Source organism: Apus apus, chromosome Z (genome assembly GCF_020740795.1).
Source record: "Apus apus isolate bApuApu2 chromosome Z, bApuApu2.pri.cur, whole genome shotgun sequence".
Classification (NCBI taxonomy): Eukaryota; Metazoa; Chordata; class Aves; order Apodiformes; family Apodidae; genus Apus; species Apus apus.
Genome location: NC_067312.1, coordinates 34,125,706 through 34,153,017, shown reverse-complemented (window position 1 = coordinate 34,153,017; position 27,312 = coordinate 34,125,706). Strand labels below are relative to the sequence as shown.

General features: G+C 39.1%; 1 protein-coding gene across 2 annotated transcripts in view; it reads left to right on the top strand.

Moving 5' to 3' along the window:
* FREM1 (FRAS1 related extracellular matrix 1) overlaps positions 1-27,312 on the top strand; it is a 62,036-nt gene that overhangs the window by 19,121 nt on the left and 15,603 nt on the right. For both annotated transcript variants that reach the window (XM_051643266.1, XM_051643265.1), the window contains exons 12-28: positions 606-773; positions 1,297-1,505; positions 2,295-2,388; positions 2,770-3,022; positions 4,887-5,084; positions 6,300-6,485; positions 7,220-7,416; positions 8,162-8,390; positions 9,969-10,113; positions 13,167-13,308; positions 14,707-14,902; positions 15,654-15,915; positions 19,743-20,157; positions 20,617-20,818; positions 21,273-21,417; positions 23,387-23,516; positions 24,915-24,987. In XM_051643266.1, coding sequence (XP_051499226.1) covers positions 606-773; positions 1,297-1,505; positions 2,295-2,388; positions 2,770-3,022; positions 4,887-5,084; positions 6,300-6,485; positions 7,220-7,416; positions 8,162-8,390; positions 9,969-10,113; positions 13,167-13,308; positions 14,707-14,902; positions 15,654-15,915; positions 19,743-20,157; positions 20,617-20,818; positions 21,273-21,417; positions 23,387-23,516; positions 24,915-24,987 — 3,244 coding nt within the window. The remainder of the gene's footprint in view (positions 1-605; positions 774-1,296; positions 1,506-2,294; positions 2,389-2,769; positions 3,023-4,886; positions 5,085-6,299; positions 6,486-7,219; positions 7,417-8,161; positions 8,391-9,968; positions 10,114-13,166; positions 13,309-14,706; positions 14,903-15,653; positions 15,916-19,742; positions 20,158-20,616; positions 20,819-21,272; positions 21,418-23,386; positions 23,517-24,914; positions 24,988-27,312) is intronic.

The window sequence follows — 27,312 nt, the reverse complement described above, 5'->3', positions numbered from 1 at the left end:
ATGTCTTAATGAGTATTAGCAAAGTGCCCTGTTTTATATCCTGCTGTATTGTTAAGGTTGCATAATTGCACTACCATAATGAGAGCTCTGAGCCTACAAATCAGTTATTTCATACACTAATATGGGTGCCTGGATGCAAAACTTTTGTGATTAGCCTCTTTACCAGCCTGCTGTCACCTGGGGAGACAAGGTGTGCAGTTTATTCATATGGGTGAGGGCAAATTCTACTGTTATGGGAGATGTTACATGAAAAGCTATGCTTTGATGGATTGTTTATTTTAAAGTCACAGTTAGAAAAGGCCCTGGCATCAGTATTCTTAAAGACTTCTCTCAGTAAGGTAAGGCAGTTGCCTCTGCTATAATTTATAAACCTTGCCTGTATTTTTTGCCACAAGTCTGAGTATTTGAACTTGTACTCACTGAATTTATAAAGATGGATTTAATCAAGACATTGCCAGCAGCTAAAGAGTATATGCAAAGTTTCTGGAATTTATTTTGGCAGTTTGGGTAACGTCTAATCAGAAGATGAGAAAAGTCCCTAATGTCTTGAATTATGGCTACTCTCATCATCTCTTCCTACCTGCAAACTTCTGCTCTTTTTGCAGCATGCAGTGAACTATATGAAAATTGCCTACATGCCGCCTCTGCAAGACATCGGGCCTGAACCTCAGCAAGTCCAGTTTATTTTTGCCGTCAGCAATCTGCATGGTGGAACTTTGTATGGGATCTGCTTCAATATTACAATCCTTCCTGTGGACAATCAAGCCCCAGAGGTAGGGTGGTGGTGAGGGTGAAAGGGAAGGACTTGGAAATGGCTTTAGGTAGAAACAGAAATGCAGAGAGACGTCCTATCTGACTGAAGTAAAAAATGAAGCTTCCACGGGATCAGGGTTTCAGTGTCTTGCATGTCACCCCCATTGAGACTGAAGTGGAAGGTGAGGTCTGGTGTGTGCACAAGGTGCTAAACAAGATGAGGGTTACCTTCAGAGTGGCTGTACAAGAAGATGTATGTCACATCCTGGTTAGCAAAACTGCATCTTTCCTCTTTGAGCTGCCTATTGCCGATGAAGGCCAGAAGCCTCCATGACTGGGATAAGGACTTGACTGTATGTATTAAGGCCTACTATTAGCAAACTCCTTAGGTTTTTATAATGCAGCAGAAAGGAGTATAGCCTTTGGCATGTTGATTTTTAAGGTGTTACACATCGTCATATCATAATAAATTGAAATTGCCTTGTTTGGTGTATCTGTGGGGGTGCAGTAGAAAAGAGAGTCCAACATTTCTCTTCCATGCAGGTTTCTACAAGCCATTTGAGAGTGGAAGAGGGTGGCCTGAGTCCTGTCACAGAGGCACACATTCTCATCTCTGATGTGGACACAAAACAGGAACATCTATTCCTCCTCCTGCAGAGACAGCCTGAGCATGGGGTGGTGGAGCTGGACAGCATTCCCATGAATGAAGGCGACAGGTTTTCCTGTGGGGACCTGCGTACCCTGGCAGTCAGGTTAGAGGAGTGGCTGCCTTTTCCTCTTTTGGTGGCTGAGTCTTTCCATTGGATGAGTAAAAGCCTGCAGTGTTGTGAAGTGCAGACGGTACAGCTAGCTGTACTCACCATAGCAATGCTTTGGCAGAGCTGCTCCAGGCCCAGATTGCTGGCTGAGCCTTGGGACCACAACAGTCACAGCTGAAACTGAGCTGTTGTGTGGCCAGGAGGCAGCAGCTAACAACCACATTTGATGTAGGTAAGTTTCTCTCTAAAACACTGCTCTGTGCAGATGAGGAGACAAATTCTGTATTCAGCCATGCAGCTCCTGTGGAGAAGGCAATGGTTGCAAGCTTTTTCCTTGTTAAGGTAGTTGTGTGTTTATTAAAGTTGGTTAATTTTCTTGTATTGACACTGATTAATTTGGAGGTGAAAATTTTGCTGCTGTATTTGTGGCAAGAACAAGACTTGACTTTCTACAGACATGCAGAATTAGGGCTCCTGGATTCTGTTTCAGTCTGTTAGTCAAAGAGGACAGCTACTGCAGAGATGACACAAGCATCCAGAACACAGAGGAAACAGCCTCAGTGAAACTTTCTTCCCTTTTTCCCAGCTGATGTCTGGCTTATCTAGGGCTTTTCTTCTTGTAGGAGCCCCACAGGCCCTCTGGAGGCACTCTGATCCAGAACTGGCAGTCTTAAATAGGGATCGGAAGGGTTCCACATTGTCTGGCTTGACCAAAAAGCACAACTTCTTTGCATATGCGATATTTTAATTTTTTAAAAAAATTTATTTTATTTTTTCCCAAAGGTATAGGCATGATGGCTCTGAGACTCTCACTGATGTTGTCCTCTTTGCAGCCACAGATGGTATTCACTTTGTAGATTTCAGCCTGCAGGTCAAGGTCAGTGTGTTGCCTATTCCTGAGAAAAATTGCCTGTGTAGAATAGCACAAAGCTTGATTTCTGAAAGTCTTCACTTTTCCCAGGAAATTGGAAAATAATGGACTTGTTACGCTTTCAATTTTTGCCCCAGCTTTCAGATTCATGTGACAAATTTGAGAAGAGATTTATTTTATACTAGCTGAAAGGCATTTGTCCTTGCTCTAGCTTGGGTTCTTCTGATGAAATTATTCTCTCTGTACTTAAATACAATGAGTGAAATTTCTTTCTCAAGCTATAGCACTTACAGTTTGAGCTGGAAAGAAATGTATTTAAACAACAGATTTCATTGAAATGAAAAAGTGGTTTTCCTGTTTATTATCAGAAATTATTTTTCTGATTAGGTGTTGCCTGTGAACGATGAACCACCCATTATCCAAACAGACCTTGTTCCTGTGCTTCACTGCCTGGAGGGCAAAGAAGTGGTCCTCTCCTCAAAGTATATCTATGCCACAGATGCAGACAGTGATGACATGAAACTGATGTTTATACTGGCTCACCAGCCCTACCATGGGATATTGAGGAAAGCTGGCATTGCTGTGGATCGTTTCTCCCAGGCTGATGTCATCTCTGGTTTAGTCACATATAAACACACCAGTAAGTAGGTTAAGGAGAATTAGACTGGGAGGTGGTCAGAGAGTTTTTGGCAGAAAACTTAGAAAATAATCCATATAATCTCTGCAGAAATTCGGCAGGAACTACTCAGAAACCATATTTATTGTGACTGGGGTTAAAAGGAATCTGGCTTAGAAAGAGGAGTGATGATACACAACCACCAAATGTTTTAATGTGTTCTCCAAATTCCTGTTTGAGCTCAAAAGTATATCAGAGCAAATAGATGAATGCATCATAATCCTGGAGGATTTTTTCACTATTGCTTATAAAATATCCTGGGCTTTTTTGGCAAAACTACTATTAAATTAGGTACAAGATAGAGTTGTCTTACTTATTTCATGATACTAAAAAAAACCAGTCTAACTTTTTCCATAGTCATGTTTAGATAAAATACTGTAATATTGTAAATGAGGATGCTTAGTTTTAATAGAAAGCTTGTGACAACCTAAGGTACTACTTGCTTGCCTCTCCAATCTAGATGAATATCCACTTTTGGAGCTCTTATAGTCTTTCAGTACCAGAAGAAAAATAATGTTCAGATTTTCTTCAAGACAACCACAGTGCTAACTATGTTATTTTGTGGTTTAATCTTTAAAATTAAACAAATACTTTTTAAAATTACTTACGGAAATCAAGAGCCATTTAACTCTCTTTCCTCCTTAATGTGGTCCTTTCATTAGCATTAAAGAGGTTCTCTTTTCTACATCTCTGATGACAGCTTTCGTTTGTTTTTTATTTTTTTAAAGGCTTCAGATTTTGTGTAATTAGTCTGTAATTTTGTGTGAGCATGAAGAATAAATGTGATATTTTCAGGCTTGGCACTGTCTAAAATGAACAGCTGGTATTTGAGAAGAGAAGGAAGTGCTTGATTATGGCCACCGATAATAAACTTCTCTTCAGCATCCTAAAGAAAACAGGAGCATTATTTCATTGGCAGTGTTTTGCAGAGGCAATGAAGGGCAGAAGTTGACCTTCAAGTGCATTTGTTTTTAATTACCAAATTTCTAGACCTTAAATGTGCTGCCAGTAGATTGTGCAAGAGAGGGTGGGAGTCATTGCCTTTCCTTTGCGGGCAGTAATATCTTGCAGCAATGCAAGACACAGACTGCCAGAACTGCTGAGAACTGCAATGCGCTCTGCCTCAGATGCTTGTTGCAAGGGGTGGCAGTTCCCAGTTCTGTGCTGTATCAGCCCACGTTTTTAAAGTGATCACATGTAGGCATAAGATACAGTACGGTAACAAAACACAGCCCTTGTTATAGTCCATTTTGTAGTGGTAAGATGCATATGGGAATACACATATTTCTCAGTATGCAAAAAAGCTTTCTTCTGGAAGAGCATGGATATTGTCACTTGTCATAGAGACAGTGTATATGTATATATATATATATATATATGTAAAAGAAAGATCTTTTCTAACATTCTTCAAGGATGCAGAGAAAAACAATAAACCTCCTTTTCTGCACAAATGTACATTTTGCTCATGAACAAAGAACAGAATAATGAAAACTATTAGCAATTTCATTAAAATTACAATATCATATTATACCATTGGAATAATATTACTGTAACTAGTAGTAATACTAACTTAGTTATATACTCTTCCATATCCTTTTATTCTAGAATAGAATTATGCTTGTTAAAATTAATCACAAATAACTAACCAAATTCCTAACCAAACAGCACCCCCATCAGCCAACATTAAGAATGTTAGTGATTTTGCTGTTGTTTTGGTCTGTCTTACTCTTCTGAGTTTGAATATTGCAGACTGTCCTTGAATTACAAAAATAATTCTTCAGGAAGTTTTGGAAAAATATTTCTTCTGAACTGCAACTTTTTTTTCCAGGTGGAGAGATTGGACTGACTCCTTTCATTGAAACCTTAACCTTTCTTGTCTCTGACAATGAAGCTGGCATAGATGTGAAAGACTGCTGTTATGATGGACCTCTTCCTCCTCCACTTCTGCTTCATGATCGATTTCCAGTATACAACCTTAACATCACCATATTTCCAGTGGACAACCAGCCTCCATTAATTGCAACTGGTGAAAGCTTCTTCTCGTTGTAGCATTATAATGTGGGCTATGCAATATTGTAATGGCTGAAAACTCAGGGGGCTAGTTGTTTATTTGTTTGGGTTTTAGCATCAGGAAGAGTCAAATGAGATCAGCATACAAAATTTTTCAATCAGAATTTCCATCAATATTTCTTTTTTTCTTCTGCTAGTACAGGACAGCCACCAAATTCAGCTGCAGTGCAAATATGAGTAACTGCTTGTGGGTTTTTGGCTGTATGTTTAAATCATGTGGTTAGAGATCAGAATGCTCAGATCTGCTCCCTTCCATCTATACATGCTGATTGCTGCATACGTAAACTGTGTCTCGGTAAAAGTGGTTGTTAACTTGTCCTTGAACTGATGTCCATACAATTTTCAGGTTTATAGAGTGCAAAACCACAGATATCCGTCTACCTTTGCATGTAAAGTATACAAGAGAAATGTAGACTCTGGCCCTTAGTTGAAGGGAGATAATATTTTATTACCTGTATTCAATTCTGTTAGTGAATGAAGACAAATGCAGACTATATATGTAACAGATCATATTAATAGATGTGTAGCCACATTTTCATTAGTACTCTTCAGGATTAAAAATACTCAGTAAAAATGGAAATAGTGTTAGTAATGCACATTTAGTCCAATAACAGCCCATTGTGTGAAATCTCCATTGACTTCCCAGGCTTTGGATGAGGACATATTAAAGGTATGCTCTCTGCATACTTGTCTTTCTCAATGTCATTTGTTTGTAAGCACCATGTATATGTTATGTATCTCAGAGAATATTTAAGCGTATGTATGAGTAGTTTTGTAATTTGCAGGCTCTCACCCAAGTAATGTTCTGGAAATGAAGCAGTGTCCCAGCAGGGAAATTAAGCAGTGATGCATGAAAAATTGTTCATTATGAGCAATTCGCAACAGCTCTCATGTAATTAATGCTCTGACAAACAGAGGTAACAACTGATTTTGTGCAGCACATAAACTATCACCAGTAAAATAATTTCATGATCCCCTTCCTCTCTACTTACCTTATGGTAAAAGTAGAGTTGATAGTATAAGTAGAGAAAAAAGCCTTAACCTAAACACCCTCAACCACTCAGCTATTTTTTTCTTTTTCTCCTTAGTTATTTTTTCCATTCTTGTTGACAAACACAACAGTCAAATGAACTAAAAAAATAATAATGCTTATCATATTGTTTGTGTGCAGGTGAAAGGTTTGTAGTGGAGGAGGGCTCCTCAGCAGCCCTTACCACCAACCATTTGTTTGCCACTGACCCTGACACCACTGCAGATGACTTAGCGTTTGTCTTGGTTTCTCCTCCCCAGTTTGGTTACATTGAAAATATACTGCCTTCTCCAGGGTTTGAGAAGAGCAACATTGGTGTAAGTATAGGTAAGTCTACACAATGTACGATAATTAAGCAGATGAAATGCAGAGCAAGGGCCTGTGTGGCGGACTCAGTGAAGCAGCTGCAGGTGTGTGCATTAACATGGGCTTATTAAGGAAGGCAGGTGCTGGCAAATGAAGAGCAGTGGGACTGTGTGGGAGGAGTACACAGGGAGACCACAGCTCTGCAAACGTGAAAAATTGGCACTTGAAGTAAAAAAACAATCCTTGTTTTACGCATTCCAGCTGAAAGATATTAGAAGCGGTGACATGAGACATTAATCTGCTCTCTTTGCCTCCCCTTTCAGTCTCCCAGGCAAGGCTCTTGCACTTCTCTTCACCTGTACTTCTGTCAATTAAATGCTGTAGCTGAGAATTTGACAAGCCTGGGTACCCTGACTACTTTCCAATCAATGTAATTGCTTAGACCTCAGATCTTTTCCTACCTGTTTGTTTTTCTTTGTTTGTTTCTTTTATTTGGTCTCAGTTCTGCTGACTGAACGTAACAATATGAAGTTGTACAGTCCCACAAGAAGCAGAGGAATGCATTTTTGTTTCAGGGGAAGGTCATGTGTCTTGCAGTATGTGCAGTGTAAGCCTTTCAGCCACAAAAGATTGAGAACTTGAAAAATCTGAGTTCTTTGCTCTTTGAAGAAAGACAGTTCCAGGTTTTTTTATGATACGTAAGATCAGAAGGCAGGAGAAGATGTGCTAACTAATAATCTCTTTAAAATCTCTAGCTTCCTTTCAGCTGAAACACCTGAAATCCCTGAAAATAAACTATGTACAAGCCAGGCACATGCAAATGGAACCAACAGCAGACCACTTTGTACTTTATGTCACTGATGGGATGCATCGTTCAACAGAGACTTCATTTTTTGTGATAATCAACCCAACCAATGATGAAGTCCCAGAATTCACAGCAACAAATTTTACAGTAAGGAAGAATTAATAGAATTATTTTAAACCAGAAAACACTCATCAATGTCAGTAAGAACAGCGTTCTGACGTGTTCCGTTGCATCTTTTCCTTTGTAGTTCAGCCTAGTTTCAGGGAACAGCCCAATTAAATCCCATGTAAACCTGTAAAAGAGAGCTTCAGTGAGACTGGGACCGTGCACAGCTCTGTTTGGTAACTTGCAGTTAAGTTAAAAAAAAAAAAAAAAGGCTCCAATTATTTAAAAAATTAGTCTTCTAGAAAGCAGAAGGGTCTGTACACTTCTTCTGGTTTCTCAAGAGCCTTTCCAAATTTTTTCATAGATATTTTTGTGTTCCTAGCATAGCTTCTCCCCTTTCTGAATACTGCTTTTAATATAAATAATATTTCTGTGACCGCCATGCTAGGACAGTGTAAGCTTATCTTGCTGTAAAGTAAAAGTGAACGTATGTGTATAAATTTATATGCATCCATATTTTTATAAACATTTATGTATTTATAGGCTTTCTGCTGTCTGCATTCCCTAGCACTTAATATGAAATTTACTCATCTAACGACTTTTCTGTTAACTGAGGTAGGAATGAACTCCTTATCTCACCTTCTCATCATTATAACTGTTTCCTACTCTATGCCTCTTAAAGTGGTTGAAATCATTACCTGGCTGAACAGCTGCTGGGAAAGGGGTGGAGGAAAGAAAGAAATACACTATTACACAAAAATACCCTACTTTTTTTGTGTGTGTTCAGGTTCAAGAGGGGGAGATGAAAGAAGTGGATCTCTCTGTTATCAACGCGGTTGATCTGGATGTGCCCAAAGACCATTTAGTATTTAGGGTCATGCAGAGGCCCCATCATGGGTTCCTTATTAATGGTGTTCATGGCAATGATGTTCTTCACTATAAGAAGTTAATTAACCATGACCACAACAGCCATGCGTTGCTTGTTGATGACTTTTCCATGGATCTACTGAAGAATGGTAGGTGTAGCATTCTTCTGACATTGGTCTTTCATTCCTTCAATGAGAGAAGGTGGCACAGTAAGAAACATTTGCAACTTATTTATTCACTTGCCTTATGTGTATTTCCAAGACAATGTTTAGGAATAGAAGGCAGGCTATTTAATGCCAATATTATGTATTGAATTTAATAAGTGTCAGTAAAGTTGTCCTGAGAGGCCTACATGTGAATAAGGGTAGTAATATGACAAGGGAGACCACCTGCCCTGAAATAATAAAGAGAATAGTGTAACATATCAGCAAACAGATTTCAAAATCTAGAATAGAGACAGAGAGACTGTTTTAAAAATACATTAACTGATCATGAGGTTAAATATTGCTCTAAATGATCACAGAATCATAGAACAGTTTGTGTTGGAAGGAACATTTAAGGACCATCTACTCAAAACCCCTGCATGGACATGGACACCTTCCACTAGACCAGGTTGCTCAAAGCCCCATCCAGATTGGCTGAGGAGGGGGCATTCACAGCTTCTCTGGGTAACATGTCCCAATGTCTCACCACCCTATTGTAAAACATTATTTCCTATGTCCAATCTAAACATGAAGATGTAAATCTAAAACTCTTGCTGCTTGTCATGTCACTACCAGCATTGGTAAAAAGTCTCTTCACACCTTTCCTATAAGCCTCCTTTATATATTAGAAGGCCACAATGTATAACATCATTATACCTTCATGTGCCTAACAGGAAGGTATGAACTGAAGCCCTATAGTTCAGCATCATCAGTTAACATGTTTTGAAGCAGCAAAGCTCTTTCAAGTACATGTAATCAAAAAGTGTATTTAACACTGCCAAGAATATGACAGATTCTTCCAGAAAGTGGCCATTTAGTAAAACGTGGCATCTATTCATATAAAGCGGATATCAATTCAATTCTGTCACTCAGGTTGCAGTTCAGCCCTCAAAACCTGAGGAAAGATTTTTCTCCTCTTTTTCTGTCTAATATGAACCTTGAGAAATACCATGCCCCCACCTCAAATTCCTCAGCCTTTCCAAATCCTGTTTTTGAATCTCTTCCAGCGGTATATTTTTTGTCTTTTCCTGTCCAAAATGGTGATAAAGCCACTTCCAGTCCCGTTCTTCTAATTGTCCAGGGTCGTAATCACAAGGCCAGCTGTTCTCCCCATGTCTTGTTTAAAGCTTCCTGAGGATTATTTAGACGCAGAAAAGTGTTGTCTGATAGCCTCACCCTTTCTATGGTCCCTGTTAAAATGAACTAGAACAAGAAGAGAAGAGGAAATGTTCTTTTTTTTCAGACTAACAGGGCCCCTTCTGTGAAGAGAGTAATTCCTTATTATGGTCAGGCTGGTGTCTTCGAGTCAAAATTGTTAATCAACAGTGATGACTCGCCAAGGTCATCTTCTGATAGCTGAAACAAGCTTGCTGTGACTTGGGCATATGGGAAGGGGAGATGGAAGAAGGGTGATGGAAGCTGGGTTAAATGATGTGAGAGATTTCTGCAGGAGTCAGATTTATTTGTTCTTTTCCTGTCTCTCTCCCTCTCTCATTTTTCTCCCTCCCTTCACTCTCTGCATAGGAATGAAGCTGATGTACATGCATGACAATACGGAAAACCTCAGTGACAGCTTTAAAATCCAGCTATCAGATGGGAAGCATAAAGTCCTCAGAACAATTTCAGTAAAGGTCATTCCAGTTAATGATGAGAAACCAGTGCTGAGCAAGTAAGCCACACGTTCCTGTCTCTGACAGAGGGATGAGTTTAGATAAAATGACCCAGAAGTGATCAGAACAGCAAATCTGTGACTGATGGGGAGACAGTGCCGTAACTAGTCACAGACTAATGTCAATACAGATGCCTCTGTGTAAGACTCTGTCAGCCTGTTTAACAAAAACAATTTTAGCCTGTCTAAAACTTGTCTCTGAAAGCAGCACTAGATTTTGGCATGAGAGAATCCACAGGTTGATCCTTCGTTGCCTCACAGAGAAAGTCTTTTAGCTTAATGATTCTCTTCTATTAAAAAACTGTAATGTGCAGCCATAATTCAGCTTCCCTGACTGTACAAAACTAAAAATCATAAATTAATTAGACCTGGTCAGGAATTGCCTGGCAGACCATTTGCAGACAGGCAGCTGGCTGCGAGAGAGCCAAACCTCCTGGGCATTTTAGCAAGGGAGCTCATCCCTTGGAATCCCCATTTTTTAGCTGATGACCTGCTACAGAACATCAGGGCCTCTGTCCTCCTGGCTGCATTCCAGCCCCAGGCAGGCAGATGGGGAGCCGAAAGCCTGAAGGCTTTGGGGGTATAGCTCCAAAACTCTAAAGTTTGCATTTTAGAAATGATACACAGCCTGTTAAGCAGGCTGCCACTAAAGTGGGAATTTCAGATCCCTCAGGATATTTGGCCTGCCTTCAGATCAGACCTTCATTTCCCATTGAGAAGAATTTTTAATATTTTGTGTACCATGTAGAGATTCTGCATTAACAAATACTAGTTTTATAGTTGAAAGATTAACAAGGACCACATAATGCTAACAAGAGAGAAAGTAAATATCTGGTTAGAGTAACAGGGTGTAGTTTATGTATTTATATAATGTATGCAGATAATTACTGACAATTGCCTATTTGTTCCCCCCATGGTGAAGATTGCTATGTAATTTTCCACTCTTTCTGAAGGGAGGTGGTGGAGTGCAAGAAGTCATGTTTTTTTTAGCTTTGCCCTACTACATCCATAAACTGTTGCTGCCATGTCTGGCAATGTCAGATCTTACTGTTTGCCATTCCTGTCGTGAGCAGTAGCACATAGTGAGCCATCTACTTACAAAATAGCTATTTCATGACAAGAAGTTACTGCTTCTTGCCTATTGCTCTTCTGCTGAGATGCAGTATGATGCCAGGAGTTAAGCAGTAATGCTTTAAGTGCAACATGTTCAGTTTGTCATTGAAGTGGTGACGCTCAGTTACCACATTTTCACTGTGGGGTAGAAGCTCCCTTTTGCCACTCCAGTGTTGTACAGGTGAACGTCTGACAATACGTGCAAGATTTTTCTCATCTTTTGATCTGGGGGCACCTTTCCACCCCAGTTCTCATCTCCATTAGGTATGGTCAACAGACTGAGGAATCTAGAATGGGATGTTTTTGGCTGGCAAACAGCGGCTCTTATTCATAGTGATTGCCAAAAACTCAATCTGTCACCTCTTGGATTGTGTCCTGTAACAAGGAGTGCCCTAGAGGAATGTAAGGCCATTCTCTTTGAGAGCTTCTTCTCAGGATGAGACATGTGCGTGCTAGACTTAATCAACTAACTGCTACACAGAAAAATGAGTTTGTATTGCACAGCACTCGGAGTGTAGTTAACACATTTTTCTTCACTTGTTTTTTTGGTTGTATGTGTGGGTTTTTGTGGTTTTGTGGGGGTTTTTTGTGGTTTATGTGTTTTTTTTAATCTTCTCTTCCTAGATCAAATAGTCTTTGGTTCAGACCCCTGTTCTTTCTCTTTGCACAGTCCCATCATGATTATTGCTGGCACGAGCAAATCATCAACGTTGCTTGATGTGTCATCAATATGACTTGATATACTTCGTTACATGACTCCATTTGCTTTGCTTCTCATTTTGCCGAACATGGCCTTTCTTTGCCTTGTATCCATATCAGTTTGAAAATGAAACTTCAGGAAAAAAATCTCCACTTTTTCTGAGAATAAAGAATGTATTCTCCAGAATCACTAAGTAATTGTGACAACTTCTTGTTTGGAAATCTCAGTTGTCACTCTGATTTGTAACAGGCACTTGCAGCTTGGCAAAAGAAAGGGCTGTTAGGTGAAGAAAGTGTCTTCGGCAATTTTTGCAAAAATATATTTGTTTGGCTTTTGAAATACCATGGCTTGCACATACTTGGTTGCATCCAGCCAGAGGTTAGCTGCCCAAGTCCTTAAACAGTCTGTCCTTTCCCAACCTGCTTCATGGCCTATGGGCAGATTAGCTTGAGCAGATCCCATCCCTGATGTGACTGTACATGCTGAATCCCCTCCAAATCCCTTGAAACTTTTGTGGGGTTTAATAGTACTGTTTGGGTACTACACCGTGAAAAAGTAAGACAGATAACAGCAAAATTATAAAACAGGGTGTGCAGAGGCAAACTGGAGGATGGTTACTGGTTAAGAAAGGAAACAGAAGAGACACAATCTGAGAAGAATTAATTTCAAACAATGTGGGATTTTTTTCCACAGAGCTGCCTCAAATTTCATTTGTGACTAGTGATGGCCATTTTTGCCAAAAAATGAGTGGTCTTAACCTACTTTTCTGAATCCAGAACCCAGGAATATTCTGCAATGGGGAGCACAGAGAACAATCCAGTTAGGTCTTTGCAGTGTCTCTTAAAGACTAAGGTGAGCAGTGACAAACTAGTAATTTGAAAGACAGTCTTTACCTTAGCTCCTTAGACCCCATATTGCTATGGTCTATAGTAGCAGTAACATATAATACAGCCTATTTGTTCACATTGTCCTCTTATAAATCGTATAAAGGTAACTGGAATAGGGCCCAGGGGAAGAAGATGGATATTGTAAACCGCAGGTTGTTTTAAGGATCTGCTTCGTTGTTTGCCTTTTTTTTTTTTTTTCTGTTTTGAGCTGAAATAGACACCCTCCTTTCATTCTTTCTGCAGTTATCATTTCTGTCAGCATCTGGGTAATCCATACTCCTGGCAGAGAAATCACATGTTGGAAAGGTTACTTTTCTTTCATTGCATCAATACATGACTTTTAATTTTTGCAGGAAGGATGATATAGAGGTGAACATGGGTGAAGCTCGAATAATTTCTAGTGCTGTTCTGTCAGCAGAAGATAAAGATACCCCCAGGGAGAGAATTTACTACTTATTTGAAAGAATTCCAGAAAATGGTCAGCTTCAGCACAAGGTTAGTCTTTGTACTGCAGTAAAAGCAGGCATGCAAAGAACTGTCTCTTTTTAGGTTAGAATGAAGTTCATCTTCCTTTTCTCCCAAATGTCTGTCATATTTTGAAGAGAAGGCTGTGACCAGTTTAATTGTGGAAAGAGTGTTTGAACCAAACAATGATGCCGTCCCAGAGGCTTTGACACTAAAGGTCAGATCCTCCACAGGAGGAGGGAAGGGAGGAAAGCATGGGAGATCATCTGAAGTGACAATGAAGAGAGATGCTGAGAGAATCAGCCCACGGAAGAGGAAAACCAAGCATCCAAGCTAGGAGGGAGTGGGGAGGAAGTCTTTGATTAAAAAAAAAAAAAAAGTGACAAGTAAGCCATTACTTCAGTTACTTCAGGGTTCAGAAATAATGGAGGGAGATGTGTATGAAAGAGTGAGCAATAAATAATGAGTTGGAAGAAAAGTATGAGGGAAAGGAAAGAAAAAAAAAAAGAAAAGGATATAGCAAGAGGAAAGCTATAAAATAAAATTATAAATGGAAAGAAAAATGGTGACCTATTGAGCAAAGATAAGCCACTAAAACAAAGATAGGAAAAAAAAGTCTATTTTTAATTACATTCATACATAACAGAAAAAAAATTAATAAAATGGTTTCTAAAACCTGTGAGCCTGGAAAGTATTTTGATGCTGCAGCCCTGTGGGCATCTGCAGATCACATGAGAATTGTGAATTAAAGGGGTCCCACACATTGGGGACCCCTACTGGCTGGAGTCCTATAGTTTGAACATATAGGGCACCCACATGTATTTGAGCTCTCTGTCCTTGATAAACTTTGCTCCAAAAGCACTGACACTGTTACTGCAGCCTCAATGTCAAATACACAGATCAGTCCAATACAAGGTACTATGTTATCTTATGAAAAGCAGGCACATTTTTTGGGCAATTCACGTTTTTCCATCAGAGGACTTCTGGAGCCCTACATTTCTGTTCTTCCCTGAACTTCTCCATAGGTTCTTTTCTGGTATGTCACTAGGTATAGTTTTGTATGGAACCATGATCAGCTTTGTGAAATTAAGACATAGAAAACAAGTTGGGTCAGGAACTGTTTCATTTTCACCTGGTTGGTGTCTCATTGAGAAGTCTGTAGAAGTGTAGATCCTGAGTAAAAGTGGCTAAATTCCATTTACTCCATTTTCTTCATGATCACTGTAACTTCTCCAGCCTTCTAACTGCTTGGGAATGACTCTAGCTATTTACTTCTTTTCAAAACGTATTATGAGGAAAGAGTCTATAGCTTAGAAAGGGAGCTAGGTAGCTTCTACCAACGGTTTTCATAACTGCAAACAAAAACAGTTAACTGGAGAGGATGCATGGAGCACTATCTGTTTAATGAAGGATGTTTATTTTTTCTAGGTAGGCAAAGTTTGGGTGAGTCTCCAAACTGGAATGAAGTGCAGTCAGGAAGAACTGGATCTGAATCTTGTGAGATACATCCATACAGGAGCTATAGGGTCCAAGAAGCAAGACAGCTTCACATTTTATCTGTGGGATGGGTACAACAGATCCCCAGCTCTGAACTTCTACATAAATATAAAAGACATGGAAAAGGGTAAACATCTGCCAGATCTTATATTTTACAGTGCCTGTTTCTGAAACAAATATTATGTCAGTGCACGAACACTGCATGTTCCCTGAACACTAGGCAGGCCCTTGGCAAGTCTCCCTGCAGACCCCAAAAGTCCATCTGCTTGGATTTCACAGCTGGTGTTACTGCTGGTGAAGAAGTGGTCCTGGGATTTGAAAATGCTCTGCCATAGGCAATGTGTTGCACCTTGCCTCCCAGGACCCCAAAAACATTTCAAATAAAGCTGAAAATATTCATCTGAAATTAGATTTATGTGGGAGTAAATCAAAGCACAGAAATAAAGCAAGAATATAATAAAAGTAGACAAAATAATGTTAAAGAACAGCTCTGTCTGCCAGGTTTATGCTCTAGTGTTCTGGTCCCTCTTAATTTATTGCATCCTTATTGGAAATGCAAATTAGACCAAGTTAACTCGACACTGCTAAGTTTGGAACAAGGATACAGAGAGATTGTGCTGTCTCCATCCCTGGCAGTTTTCAGGTCATGATGGAATAAAGCCCTAAGCGACCTGGTTGCTGTTAATCTTGTGGTTGACAGTGCTTCAAGTAGAAGGTTGGACTAGAGAAATACTAAAGTCCCTTCCAGCCTGAACTTCCCCATAATCCTAGTGTCCTATGATTTTTCTACTGGTGATGGCTTGCATGTAGCTCAAAAATGCATGTGAAAAACTTACAATTAAATATGGCTATATTAGTGTTTTTCTTTTGTCCTGCAGGAGACATTGCTGTTTCCACAAAACCTCTTAGAGTGCCAAAAGGGGGTCGGGGCTATATCACAACTGATGTCCTCCTTGCACTGGATGGTACTGACAAGCCAGAGGAGCTCCTTTATGTGATAACCTCCCCACCTCAGTATGGACAAATAGAGTATATCAGCTATCCTGACATTCCCATTACAAGCTTCAGTCAAATGGATGTAGCAAGACAGATAGTCTGCTATGTTCACAACACTAAGGCAGCTCCTGAAGATACATTCAGGTAAGGCATAATATCCCACCCATCAAACCCTTTTTCCTTGGATTTCTTTGGTACTAAAACAACCCCAAAACACAAAACAAAACTCAAACCAAATTATTAAAATGAGGTGGAATATCTGTAGGAATTATCAATATTTATATAGCAAAGATATTTCTACTATCATACATACAGTGTGACTGCTTTGGTAATCCTGTTGCTGCAACTCTAGTCAGAGCCATGCTCACTCAAAAATACTAGCTTCAACATAATTACAGCACCCAATCACACAGCTGCTAAGAAAGTCTAAGAACATATGTTGTGGAATTTTCCCTTGTTTTTTTGCTACAGCTAGGTGTGGTAAAATTGTTTCATTAAGATATTATGTAACTGCTTTCTTTTTTATTCTAATTTATTGTATTCTTATGGTTCCAGTCTTTTTAAATCCATAAGTAGTTCCTACACATACCGAAAGCCAGTCCACTTACCTATTCTGACACCACAATAACTCAAAAAGTCATGTAGACCATGGGATTTTTTGGGTAAATCTAGTTACCTAGGCCTAGTTATATGTAAGTAGACTTTAACCTGGTTCTGAACCTTGCCCTTAAACTGGTTTAGACTGGGCTCACTCCTAAAGCGAATATTCATTTATTTTGTTCTTAAATGAACCTCTCTTGTTTACAGAATGTAATCATGTAATGAGTTATCATCAAGTAAAGACAGTGTAAATGTATTGTTGCTCATAATGTCAGGAACAATTTTGTAAATTCAGGAAAAACCTTAGAAATAAAGAAAATATTTTAAAGGAAGAATAACTTCTTGCTAGCAATAGAAATTTCTTCTGAAGACAGCTTTTTGAAGGCAATGGACTTTTTGTAAAATTCAAATTTTCCACACAAAAATAAAAGCTTACTGGTTTTTCATCTGTGACTAAGATAAAGGATTTAGCTCCTACGAGCTGCAATTCAGAGAAGACCCCTTTTTACACCCTTTTATGAATATATTAATGATCTGAACAGCATTTTCCATAATGCATGATGAAGATTCAAGAACATGTTATGTCATCTAGTTTACGAGCATTTTTACAGGGAAGACAAGAAAGTGGGTTGTGGAAACATAAAATAAACCTCCCTATGATACCAGGGCAGCCCAGGTGACATTATCTAGAGTTAAGCCAAAAGTAATCCTGGGACTTCCCACAACCAAAACATTTTAAATTATCCTTTCCATTAAATTCAATGTGGTGGAAATTCTCGTTATGAGATTTGTCTGATGCACTTCTAGTCGTAACAGAAAAAGTGAAAAAAATATTCTCTTTATTCTTCTCAGTTGTGAAATACTATGCTCAAAACTAGAATTTGCTTATACACGTAAGTTTGCAGTCATGACAACTCTAGCTTGGGCAGTGTAGGAATAGTTTTGATCAATATGACTTCTACACCAAACAATTATAGGGAAACTGCATCTGGCTAAACAAAATGCCTTCTGTTTAAGCCAATAGCTTAGAAGCAAACTAGAAAGTCAGCCTGATAAAAGTTAGGTGGTGGTACTTTAATAAATATTGATATTAAGGATCTATTTTAATCACAATAATTGTTGTTCCTTGATGTTACCATTCAGAGAAGAATTTAGTTTTGTGTAGACATATAAATATTGTGGCAGAATATGACTGTTATTCAAACAAGGAAAGGTTACATTAATTATATGGGTAATTAAAGGACGGGAGATTAACTGATCAGATTTCTACTTTCCACTGGAGTACTTCCTTCAGACATAAATTTGCCTATATTGTTTGGTGCTGCTGGCCTGGAAGAAAGATTTGGCAGTGCTTATTTGGACAGATGACTTCAAGTGATTAGCAACCTGACATCAGATGCTGGCAGCAGGATACTAAAAGAACATGCTAATGTCCTCCATTTTGACATGCTGGCTGGATTTTGTAATGAGCTGGCACTATTTATGATTCCATTTTTATCTTTTAAATGCCATGACAGATGGTAGGTCCTATAGCCAACTCTGTTGCCATCAAACTGCAGAAAGCATGAAATGTTGGTAATGGTGAAATCAAACCATGCAACATGTCCTCCTAACTGTGCCTGAGAGTTGTCCCCTGAATTTCATCAGAGTGAGGAGAATGTTGGCTGCTCTTCATTCCTAAGGGAAAGATAAAGCAGCCATAAACCAGAAATAAACAACCAAAATCTCCCAAAGTGCTGAAAAAAATGATGTCCTGGACACAGGCAGCTTCATCACCTGTGAAATCAAGTTGGCATATGACATTTGCATAGTAAATTTCAGTCTGATGTATATAAACAGGAGGTTTGCTCGTATCGGATATTCTGTAGAAGACTGCACAAATCTTCAGTTTATTAAACAGAATTATCTAAGTTTTTCAAGAAAATATTATTTGAGATATCATCCATATTATTTTACAGCCATCAAAAGAACCAGAGGAAATCCACACTGGAATCTTGCAGACTTTTTGAGAGATGAATAAGGTCTTAACTGAATGTGTTTTGCCTTTTTTTTTTTTTTTTCCCTTAGCACAGTATTTATCATCATTATTCTAATTATATATTTGATTTCAGCTGGATTACTAATAGCATAACACTTTTACCACTGGCACAATAGCATTAGGTCACTGCAGACAGATGTCTCTAGATTCCCAGCTGGGAATACCATCCTCAGTAAACATATTTCTAACTGCTGTATACTCCCTGGTCTGCCTGTGCTCATTCCCATCTGTTTCATGGCATACTGCCAGCTTACAAGTTGATCAAGCCCTAATCATCCTGCATTGGTGAAGGCAATGAGGAGTTTTAGATGGACAGCATGTACTGTGCTGCATAACCACAGAAACCTCTGTAGAAATAACGGTGAAACTTACCTCCTGTATAGCAACGGGACATGAAGGATTGTGAGACGTTTTTAAAGCAATTTTTTAGTTTCATAGAACATTAAAATGTTTTGTTACAGGCGTGACAATGTGCAATGTAGTTGCTTTCAGAGAAAAATACTTCATAATCTTGGCAGAGAAAGCTAAGAAGAATTTTGAAGGCTAAAATATTGGTTTTCTCTTTAATTTTATCCTAAACTAAATATGATAATAATTTTTTTTTGCAGAACATGCTGCCACTTTTATGGTAAAAGCACCTACCCAGCTGCTAGGCTTCCAATATATTTTTGTCTCCAGCCTTGGGCACCTTTATCTTTCTCTTGTTTAGGAAAGGAAAATTATCCATAGAGCATAATAAAATATTTAGTTTATCCAAAGAAATATTACTGGTTGGGAAAGAAACTATGCTGGTGTTAGCAGAAATTACTAGCATGGAATAAGAATTTTGCAGATTTGACCCTTTGATAAACACATGATATCTGCATTTTCAAAATTAGCCTAGCAGCTCCCTATAGTTCAACTCAGTATCTCCCATAGAATCTAAGTATTTCAGTGAAATCTTATTCAAGATTTGCAAAGAGACCTAAAGCAGTTCCTCTGAACATACAAAAAATTATAGATACAGTTAATGCCTAACCAAAGCCACAAAGTCAGGTGAGGATGGACCTTTTTGCAGCTTACTTTTTTAGATAGTTTAGGGACTGTTGTGTACAAAAGGCTTGTTACAATGATCAGAGAAAAAAATTTTGTCCAAGCAGACCACACACTTTACACATCTCTTTCTGTAAGTTGTAGAAAAAGCCAGCAATTTCATTGGCACTTGTCACTGCCAGGTAACCAAGCGAAGATATACTTAAGGATGTCCTGTAGTAAAGGTGTATATTATCATTTCATTTCAGTATATGGTGAATCAAGAACACATGCTGAAGACTACCTTGCCTCTCTTTGCCAGATTCATCATCAGCAATGGACTGAGGACTAAGCATGGGACATTCAAGATCTCCTTGGAAGCTGTTGATCAAGCTTTGCCCACACTATCTAAAAATGCAGGGCTAAAACTAGTGGAAGGCACTATGGCACTTCTTTCTCCTGATGTTCTGCAGCTTTCAGACCCAGACACTGCCAAAGAAAACCTCACCTTCCTCTTGGCTCAGCTCCCCCAGTACGGTCATCTCTATTATCGAGGGGCTGTGTTACTGCAGCACAATTTCACCCAGCAAGATGTAGACAACAGGGATGTTGCATACAAGCACCGAAGTGGGGATTCCCAGATTGACAGATTTACATTTGTTGCAACAGATAGTACTAATGAAGGCTTCATCGTGAATGGGAGGGTGCAGAGCGAGCCAGTGACATTCACCATTCAGGCAAGTGTGACCACCAGCCTACTTAGAGAGATATATAGCAGGGGAAGGTGGAAAACGTAGTAATTTTTATGAGAACTGGTGTCTGCTGCAGTCTATGATTTAAATGAAATATTTATCAGCTAAAATGTTTGCTTTCTGTGTTCCATGAATAATTAACCTGAAGAATTAACTACTTCCCACAATGCATTACTCAGGCAAATAATTTTATACAGTGCAAAGAGACAACATTTAAGGGAAGAAAGATTTACTCTTTATATAAATGTAAGCAAGTGTATAATTGTACTTGCTAAAATATTTTACACAGAAAATATCTCATGGCTAGTAGCATGAGAGATCAGACTTCTTCTGGAGCAGACTGCAAATCAAAGTGGTTATTGCCACCCTGAGCAGGCCACTGTGGTGTTACCAAAAGTAACATATGTAGTATAATGAATATATGTTTGTTTAACTTTGATTTAGGTGGATCATTTGGACAAAATGGCACCAAAAATCATTAATCTCCGTTGCCTTTCTGATGTGGAGCTGCTGAAGAATGGCAATTATGGGATATATATTACTGCCAGGTCCCTGAAGGCATCTGACCCCAATACAGAAGATGACAAAATATTTTTTAAGATTTTACAAGGTCCTTATTATGGCTACCTGGAAAACATAACAACAGGTGATGTCTTTCATAAACTGTGTATTTTGAGACATGCTAGACCAGATTCCAAAACCTACCCTGTTAGTATTTACTTGATACAGGTAATAAATATTTCTTAGCAAACTTTGGGCAAGGTTTGAATGTAGCAAGAAAGCTTTTACACTAAAGCCTGAATCTCATGCTAATTCTGAATCATCCAAGAGTTTGAGATGATTGTTAATAGCTGCCATTGAAAAAATATTTTTTCTGTGTCAAGAAAAAAAAAAGCCATTTAATAAACATGTCACATGGGAAGAATTTGGCTGGAGCCTTTATCAAGCTAGGATGTTGCTGTTTAACTATAAAACTCGGTTTCTGTAAGTTCAGATTTTCTAAGTGTTGAACAAAATAAGAGTTAAAAAGAGTCTACAGGAGCTGTGCAGTTCTTATTATCAGGCTTTTGATTCACTTGAATGTTTCGCTTCTTTCTTAGGTGGATTTATTCAGGAAGGGTTTAGCCAAAAGGATTTAAACAGCAAAATCATACTTTATGTCATCAATCCATCATGGGAAGTGAATTCAGACAACTTGAAGTTTCAAGTCACGGATGCCAGTGGAAACTCTGCAGTGCCTCAAAGGTATAAAGCTAGCTCCATGTCAGACTGGGGCACAGTTCTCAAGGGCAACACTTTTTTCACAAGCTTGAGATTGTGATGGAGGGAATGCTCTCAGGCAGGAAAAGGTATGAGAGCCATAGTTCTGCAAAGGACGACTGAAAGAATGTGGGAGGCAAACAGCATCCTTTTCATCTACTGCCAAAATTTGTACTGGGTATTATGAAAATTTCCTTGTGACACATAAGCCTAATGTACAAAAATGACAGACTGGGGTATCATCTGAACTGTTCTTTGAAAATTAAGGCCAAAAGAAGGTGTAGCTCTACAGCAGGGGCAACATCTCTGTTTCTGAAAATAGGGCTCAATGTTCAACCAGTTCATTGAATCTGAAGTAACTAAGAAAAATAATTTATTCTCTTTTCCTGGGCTGAACCGGCTATGTGCAAAACAGATCTCACAGTGAGAGAAAAGGAGCAGAGAGGGCTGGCTCCAAGAGCCAAGCTCTTCTGCAGATCAGTTCCCTGCATGCTAGAGAGGGCATGGGACCGAGCAGAGGCAGCGTTTCGGCAGTTACGCGCTGTGCCAAAAGGTGTCCCCACATACAAACACATCCGAACACAGCCAGCCGGAGTACATCCCAGCTGTGCTCTGCTGGCTCACAGGTGCACGAATATTACAGCCACCCTCAAAATGTGGCCGCTCCTTGTGGGAAAGTGTCAGTTCTTGTGTGTAAACACCAACGTGTAACATCACAGCTCCAGCAACAAAGCAAAGAGAAGCCACCTTTTAAATGGAAAACAGGGGTTTCAGGGAAGCAGAATTTATCTGATGGCTGCATTGGACATCAGAAGAAAGGGGAATTGGACTTTTTAAGAAAAATTAGTATTTTAAATTTTGGATTTAAAAGATTATGAGAGGTGTTGTTTGTTTTGGGATTTTTGTGTGGGTTTTTTTTAAACAAACAATTTATCATCTAATAGTCACTGGTTTGAAATACAGGTATGATTTGTATGTTGATACTATAAAAATCGAATTCCAGCTTTTATATAAATACTTCTGGCCTACATCTGGTACCCGGTACATCCATCCTCTTTGGGAAAAAGAAGGCAAATCTGCTTCTAAACAGGTTGCCCACACCACCATGAGTATCAGAGGATATAGGGGGACAGGAGGAAACTTCCACTGGTGTTAGAGCTAGTCAGTCCTGAAAGGTCTAAAGTCAGAGGCTTTTTTAAGAAAAGTTAAAATTGTTTTGTAAATAGCACAGCTCATTTTCCATCTTTTCACTCTCTTTCATTCCTCTCTGATTCCCATTAATTTTTGTCACAGCATATAAAATGGTGAGATCTTTATTAGCTACCCCGAGCAGCATGTTATCCTCTGAGGTTTGGTCACATCCCCTATAAACAATTCTAAAACTCAGTGTATGAGACTTTCTGCCTCAGCCACTTCTATGGCTGAAGAGCAAGATACTCAGAGTATTTTAAAGTAAGGGGTGTGGGGTGAGCACTTTCCCAGAGGAGGTAAAGTTTTAGAGCATGCCCTGTACTCTAGAGGAGGAGGGTTAGAGGATAGGTGAAAGAAGATGGGAAGAAAGTAAGATACTGCAGAGAAAATACTGGGGAATGAGAATGAACTAAAACTACGGGATTAAAGGTAAACAGAAAGAAACAGTGATAACTTGTCTTGCCCTACTTCATGTGATGGACAAACTCTGCCCTTCTCAAAGTTGCTGCAGAGCCCCTCTGGTTTTGAAACCTGCTGCAGGCTTTGTTTGGGGTGGACTGGAAGATTTATTAACTGCAGCTCACTCTTTCTAATCAACCAAATCACACAAATGTGTTGATTTGTAAGCAAAGACTCAGTATGTGTATTGGCTAAATCAGCAGTCAGGAGAGAAGCGGCTCCTCACTAAACCTCCAAGCAGCAGGAGGTGGGGGCAGCAGGGGACTGGCTTTGCTTCACACGGGCTTTCCCTCCTTTCCCACAGGCTGGAGCTGCAGTGGTCTCGAATTGAAATGCAACAGACTGAATACGAAGTGTGTGAGAGCGTGGGAGTGGTGTCTCTGAAAATCACCAGAGCAGGACACTCTGCAGATTCTGCCTTTATTGCAGTGAAGGTAAAGCTAAAAGCCAAGCTCCTGACTGCAATTACTGTAATAATAAGTAGTGGAGCCCGTTAATTTATTCCTCAGAGTTCGAAGGTATTTCAATAATCAGCAAAGAGACCATGCAACTCAAACCAGACTTACCCTTACTAGGTACACATTGCTGAAAATTTTCTAATAAAACTTACTGATTTTTAAGTAGAAATGCTGATTAATCAAAACAGGAATGTTTTGGAGCAGTATTTCTGATTTTATGACCTTCTGTGACAGATCAGACAGTTTCCTCTCTCAATGTGCTCAGCAGCTGGGTTTCCAGGATTTGCCACTCTAAAATCCAGACTTTGGGCAACCTGGGACCTTGGGACTCCTTGTTTCCCTGCTCAGACTGGAGGACCCCAGGAGCTATGGGAACTTCAGCTCAGGCTGCCTCCTCCATTTCTCCACCCACCGCCATCAGCCTAGGAAAACAGCACAAGGAACCCCCTATACCTTAATTAACAGCCTCTGACTTATGTCTGAAAAATTAAACTGAAAGCTGTAGATTATAATTTTGAAAAATGGGTTTTGTGCAACTTGTCTCCACATAAGTTATCTTTCTGTGTAAAATGGAAATTCCAGGATCTTACTAGCCCCCTTTGCTAGAAAAATACTCAAAATTTCCTCTCCCAGTTTCTCAGGATTATAATCCTACTTGGAAAATAGTTTGTGTTTTTTTTCTTCTACTGAAGTTAGTGGGAATTTTGCTGTTGACTTCATCAGGGGAGATCCTGCCCTGTCTTTCATGACTCTACTGACTCTGCTCTGGTTGTCATTGAGCTAAAAATACCAGTGAAATTGATCGCAGGATCAAGAACCCAGTGTAGAAGCTGGTCTCCTCTATTGGTCTGCTACAAAAATACAGGGAGTTGCCGGAGTCCCCATACTTATGTATGGGTTCATGCCTATCCCAAGTTTTTGGAGCTAACAGACAGCTCTGCATTCAGATGCTTCTTCCAAGACCTGACAAAAGGCTAAATGGGCAAATGTGGCCAGGCTGCAGCCACTCTTCCAGGATGCCATCTTGTGTCTGTCCAGCAACCAGGTATGGCTGGGTTCCCAGGCATGGTGAACAGAAGGGTTCTCTGATGCTGTCAAGTAGCAGTTTGAGAGGGGACGAGGTAAAATTTTAGGATAAGGAATTTTTTATTTATTATGAGATTTAAACCATGAGCAGGTACAAAATGACAGATGCACATTTATTCTTAAGACCTTTATATTTTTTTCAGCCTAAGCATGTATATGGATTGGAATATATTTTTGACATGCGATGGACTCCAGAGAGAGGTACACAGTAGCTTCAGCTCCCAGCAGAATGCAGCCATTCAGTAAAATAGGTTACAGCATTGCTTTTACTGTTTGATTTATTTTTAGGTCAATGAAATATCTGCTGTGCTAGGAAAGGACTTTATGGTGACTCCCTCCAAGCTCGTTCAGTTTGATCCAGGTATGAACCAGTGCACTAAATAATTTAAAAATTAATTCACTGATTTTGAATGTATAAACTCTCATTTTGGAGAGAAAAACCTATCACACATCTGTAGCTAAAAGACATTTAAAGATATTTGGGCTCATTTTCTGGAAGTGCAGAGGGCTTCTTTTGTGAATTGAAAAATGGGTTTTGTGCAACTTATTACTTAGGGTGAGATGGCATATGATCCCTTTACATCAGATAAAACATCAGACGTGTTGAAATGATGTTGCCTAATCTTCTCACAGGTAGGCTGCGGAGGACTCAGTCTGAGCTGAGCTGTGAGATCCTTAAAAGATTTTAATATTTGACCTGGATGGTGGTCAAATTTAGACAAAACTGAGTACAATTTCAATTATGCAAGGTACCCAAGACCAAGATGGTGCAAAAGAACCTGAAAATCGTCAGTTCTTCTCTGCATGCATTGTAATAATAACAGCAGTCTGACCTTGGCTGAGGCTGTAAATAGCAAGAAATTATAGTAACTGTACTATCAAAAGGAGCTTGATTTTTTTACTGTTGTTTTTTTTTTTCCCCTGGAGGAGAATCAATTGTAAAAATTAAAAAAAATGTTAAGATACTGGAAAAAGCTTCCTTTGTTCTACACAATCTATTATTACCATGCTTTAGATATCTCCCTGGGTCTAGAGAAAATACAGTCCAGGTGAGAGTTTCACAATTTACCATTCAGAAATTCAGCTTCACTTGAAAAACTTGATTTTACCCACATAAACACAGTATCTGGGAAGGAAAATCCATTTTCTATAATAATAACAACTTCCTTTGTGTCTGCAAGTCTGAGTTGTTTTGGAAGACATCCTGTTGGCATAGTCCAGGTTTTATTTGAGTTTAGAAAATTAGGTTGACACAGGCCTCCCAGGATGTTGTCTGCAGTTCCAGCAGAGGTTATCCCAAGAGTACCAGGAGTGAGATTCAAATGGCAGAAAGTCACAGTGACTACATCTGTAAGAGGCTTAAATAAATGGCATGGTTTTTTATGGTAAAATAAATCTAAGTGCTTACCTGTATTTGAAAAGCAGATATGGGAAATGTAATAAATCGGTTCCAGCCAAAGCCTCGGGATTTTTTTCTTTAGAATGTAAGATTTGTATTTTGGGGAAAAGAAAAGAAAAGAAAAGAAAAGAAAAGAAAAGAAAAGAAAAGAAAAGAAAAGAAAAGAAAAGAAAAGAAAAGAAAAGAAAAGAAAAGAAAGAAACGGAGAAAAGAAAAGAAAAGAAAAGAAAAGAAAAGAAAAGAAAAGAAAAGAAAGAAACGGAGAAAAGAAAAAAGATGCTACAGAGATTAGGTAGGATCACATCCCATGGTTGAATTCACATAATACTGAAGCTTTGCTTGCTTATCCCATAGGAAATCTTGTAGCTTTAAGTTCAGTTAGAGTCACAGATCTGATTATTTTGGAAATGTACCAACACAGCCCATCTTGAAAAGTGCAAAAAGGTGTAGAATGAGCAGCTGCTGGTTAGTTTTCAGAGGTGGGTAAGAGAGGACACCCAACAGCCAGCAGTAAAAAACCAAACCAAAACAACTGGAAGGAAATGTGAAAATCTGCCCTAATTCCCAGTTTCCGGAACACACACGAAAACTCTGAAACCAATGAGTCACTTTCTGAGACCCTTTATCTTTGGTTAGGTTTGTTGTTTTAAATAAGAAGATGGAAAAAAGATTTGACAAATCAGTGTAAATAGTCCTTTGTACTGTGCTGCCCAGGCTTCAATTTCTCCTTCCTCTAATGTATTATGCAAGCTTAGAAGTCTCTGAACTGAAATTACTAGAGATTTTTGCAAAGAGATTTTTAGTGCAAGGTGCTTTACTAGAATTTTTGTTGTTGTTGATGTTTTTTTCTGCTGATCCATGCAGATTCTCCAAGTGTGAGACTGTCCGTGGCTACTGCTATTGTCTCTCTGAATATGGTGGTCAGCCTCAGGAAAATTAGCTATGAATATGGACAGGAGAGATGCACACTTTTCCCCTTTGCTGGTCCGCTTCTCAGTTAAGACAGCTGAGGTCCCGAGGAACAAGGAAATAAAGTTTATGTGAAGCCTCATAAGGATGAAGGGATTTTTTTTATTTTATTTTTTTTTTAGTGTTGCACATGTATCTTTGTTACTCATTTCAGATGTTAGCACTGACTATGTGATGCAGATTGTTCCCAGGATGTTTTGTTGACAGCAATGTGCACGTTGAGATCTGTTCTGCTGCCTCTGACTTTCCCTCAAAAACTTTTGTAGCATTTCATGCAGTAACCGGACTAGTCCTTTATCTGGGAATGATCTTTATGCT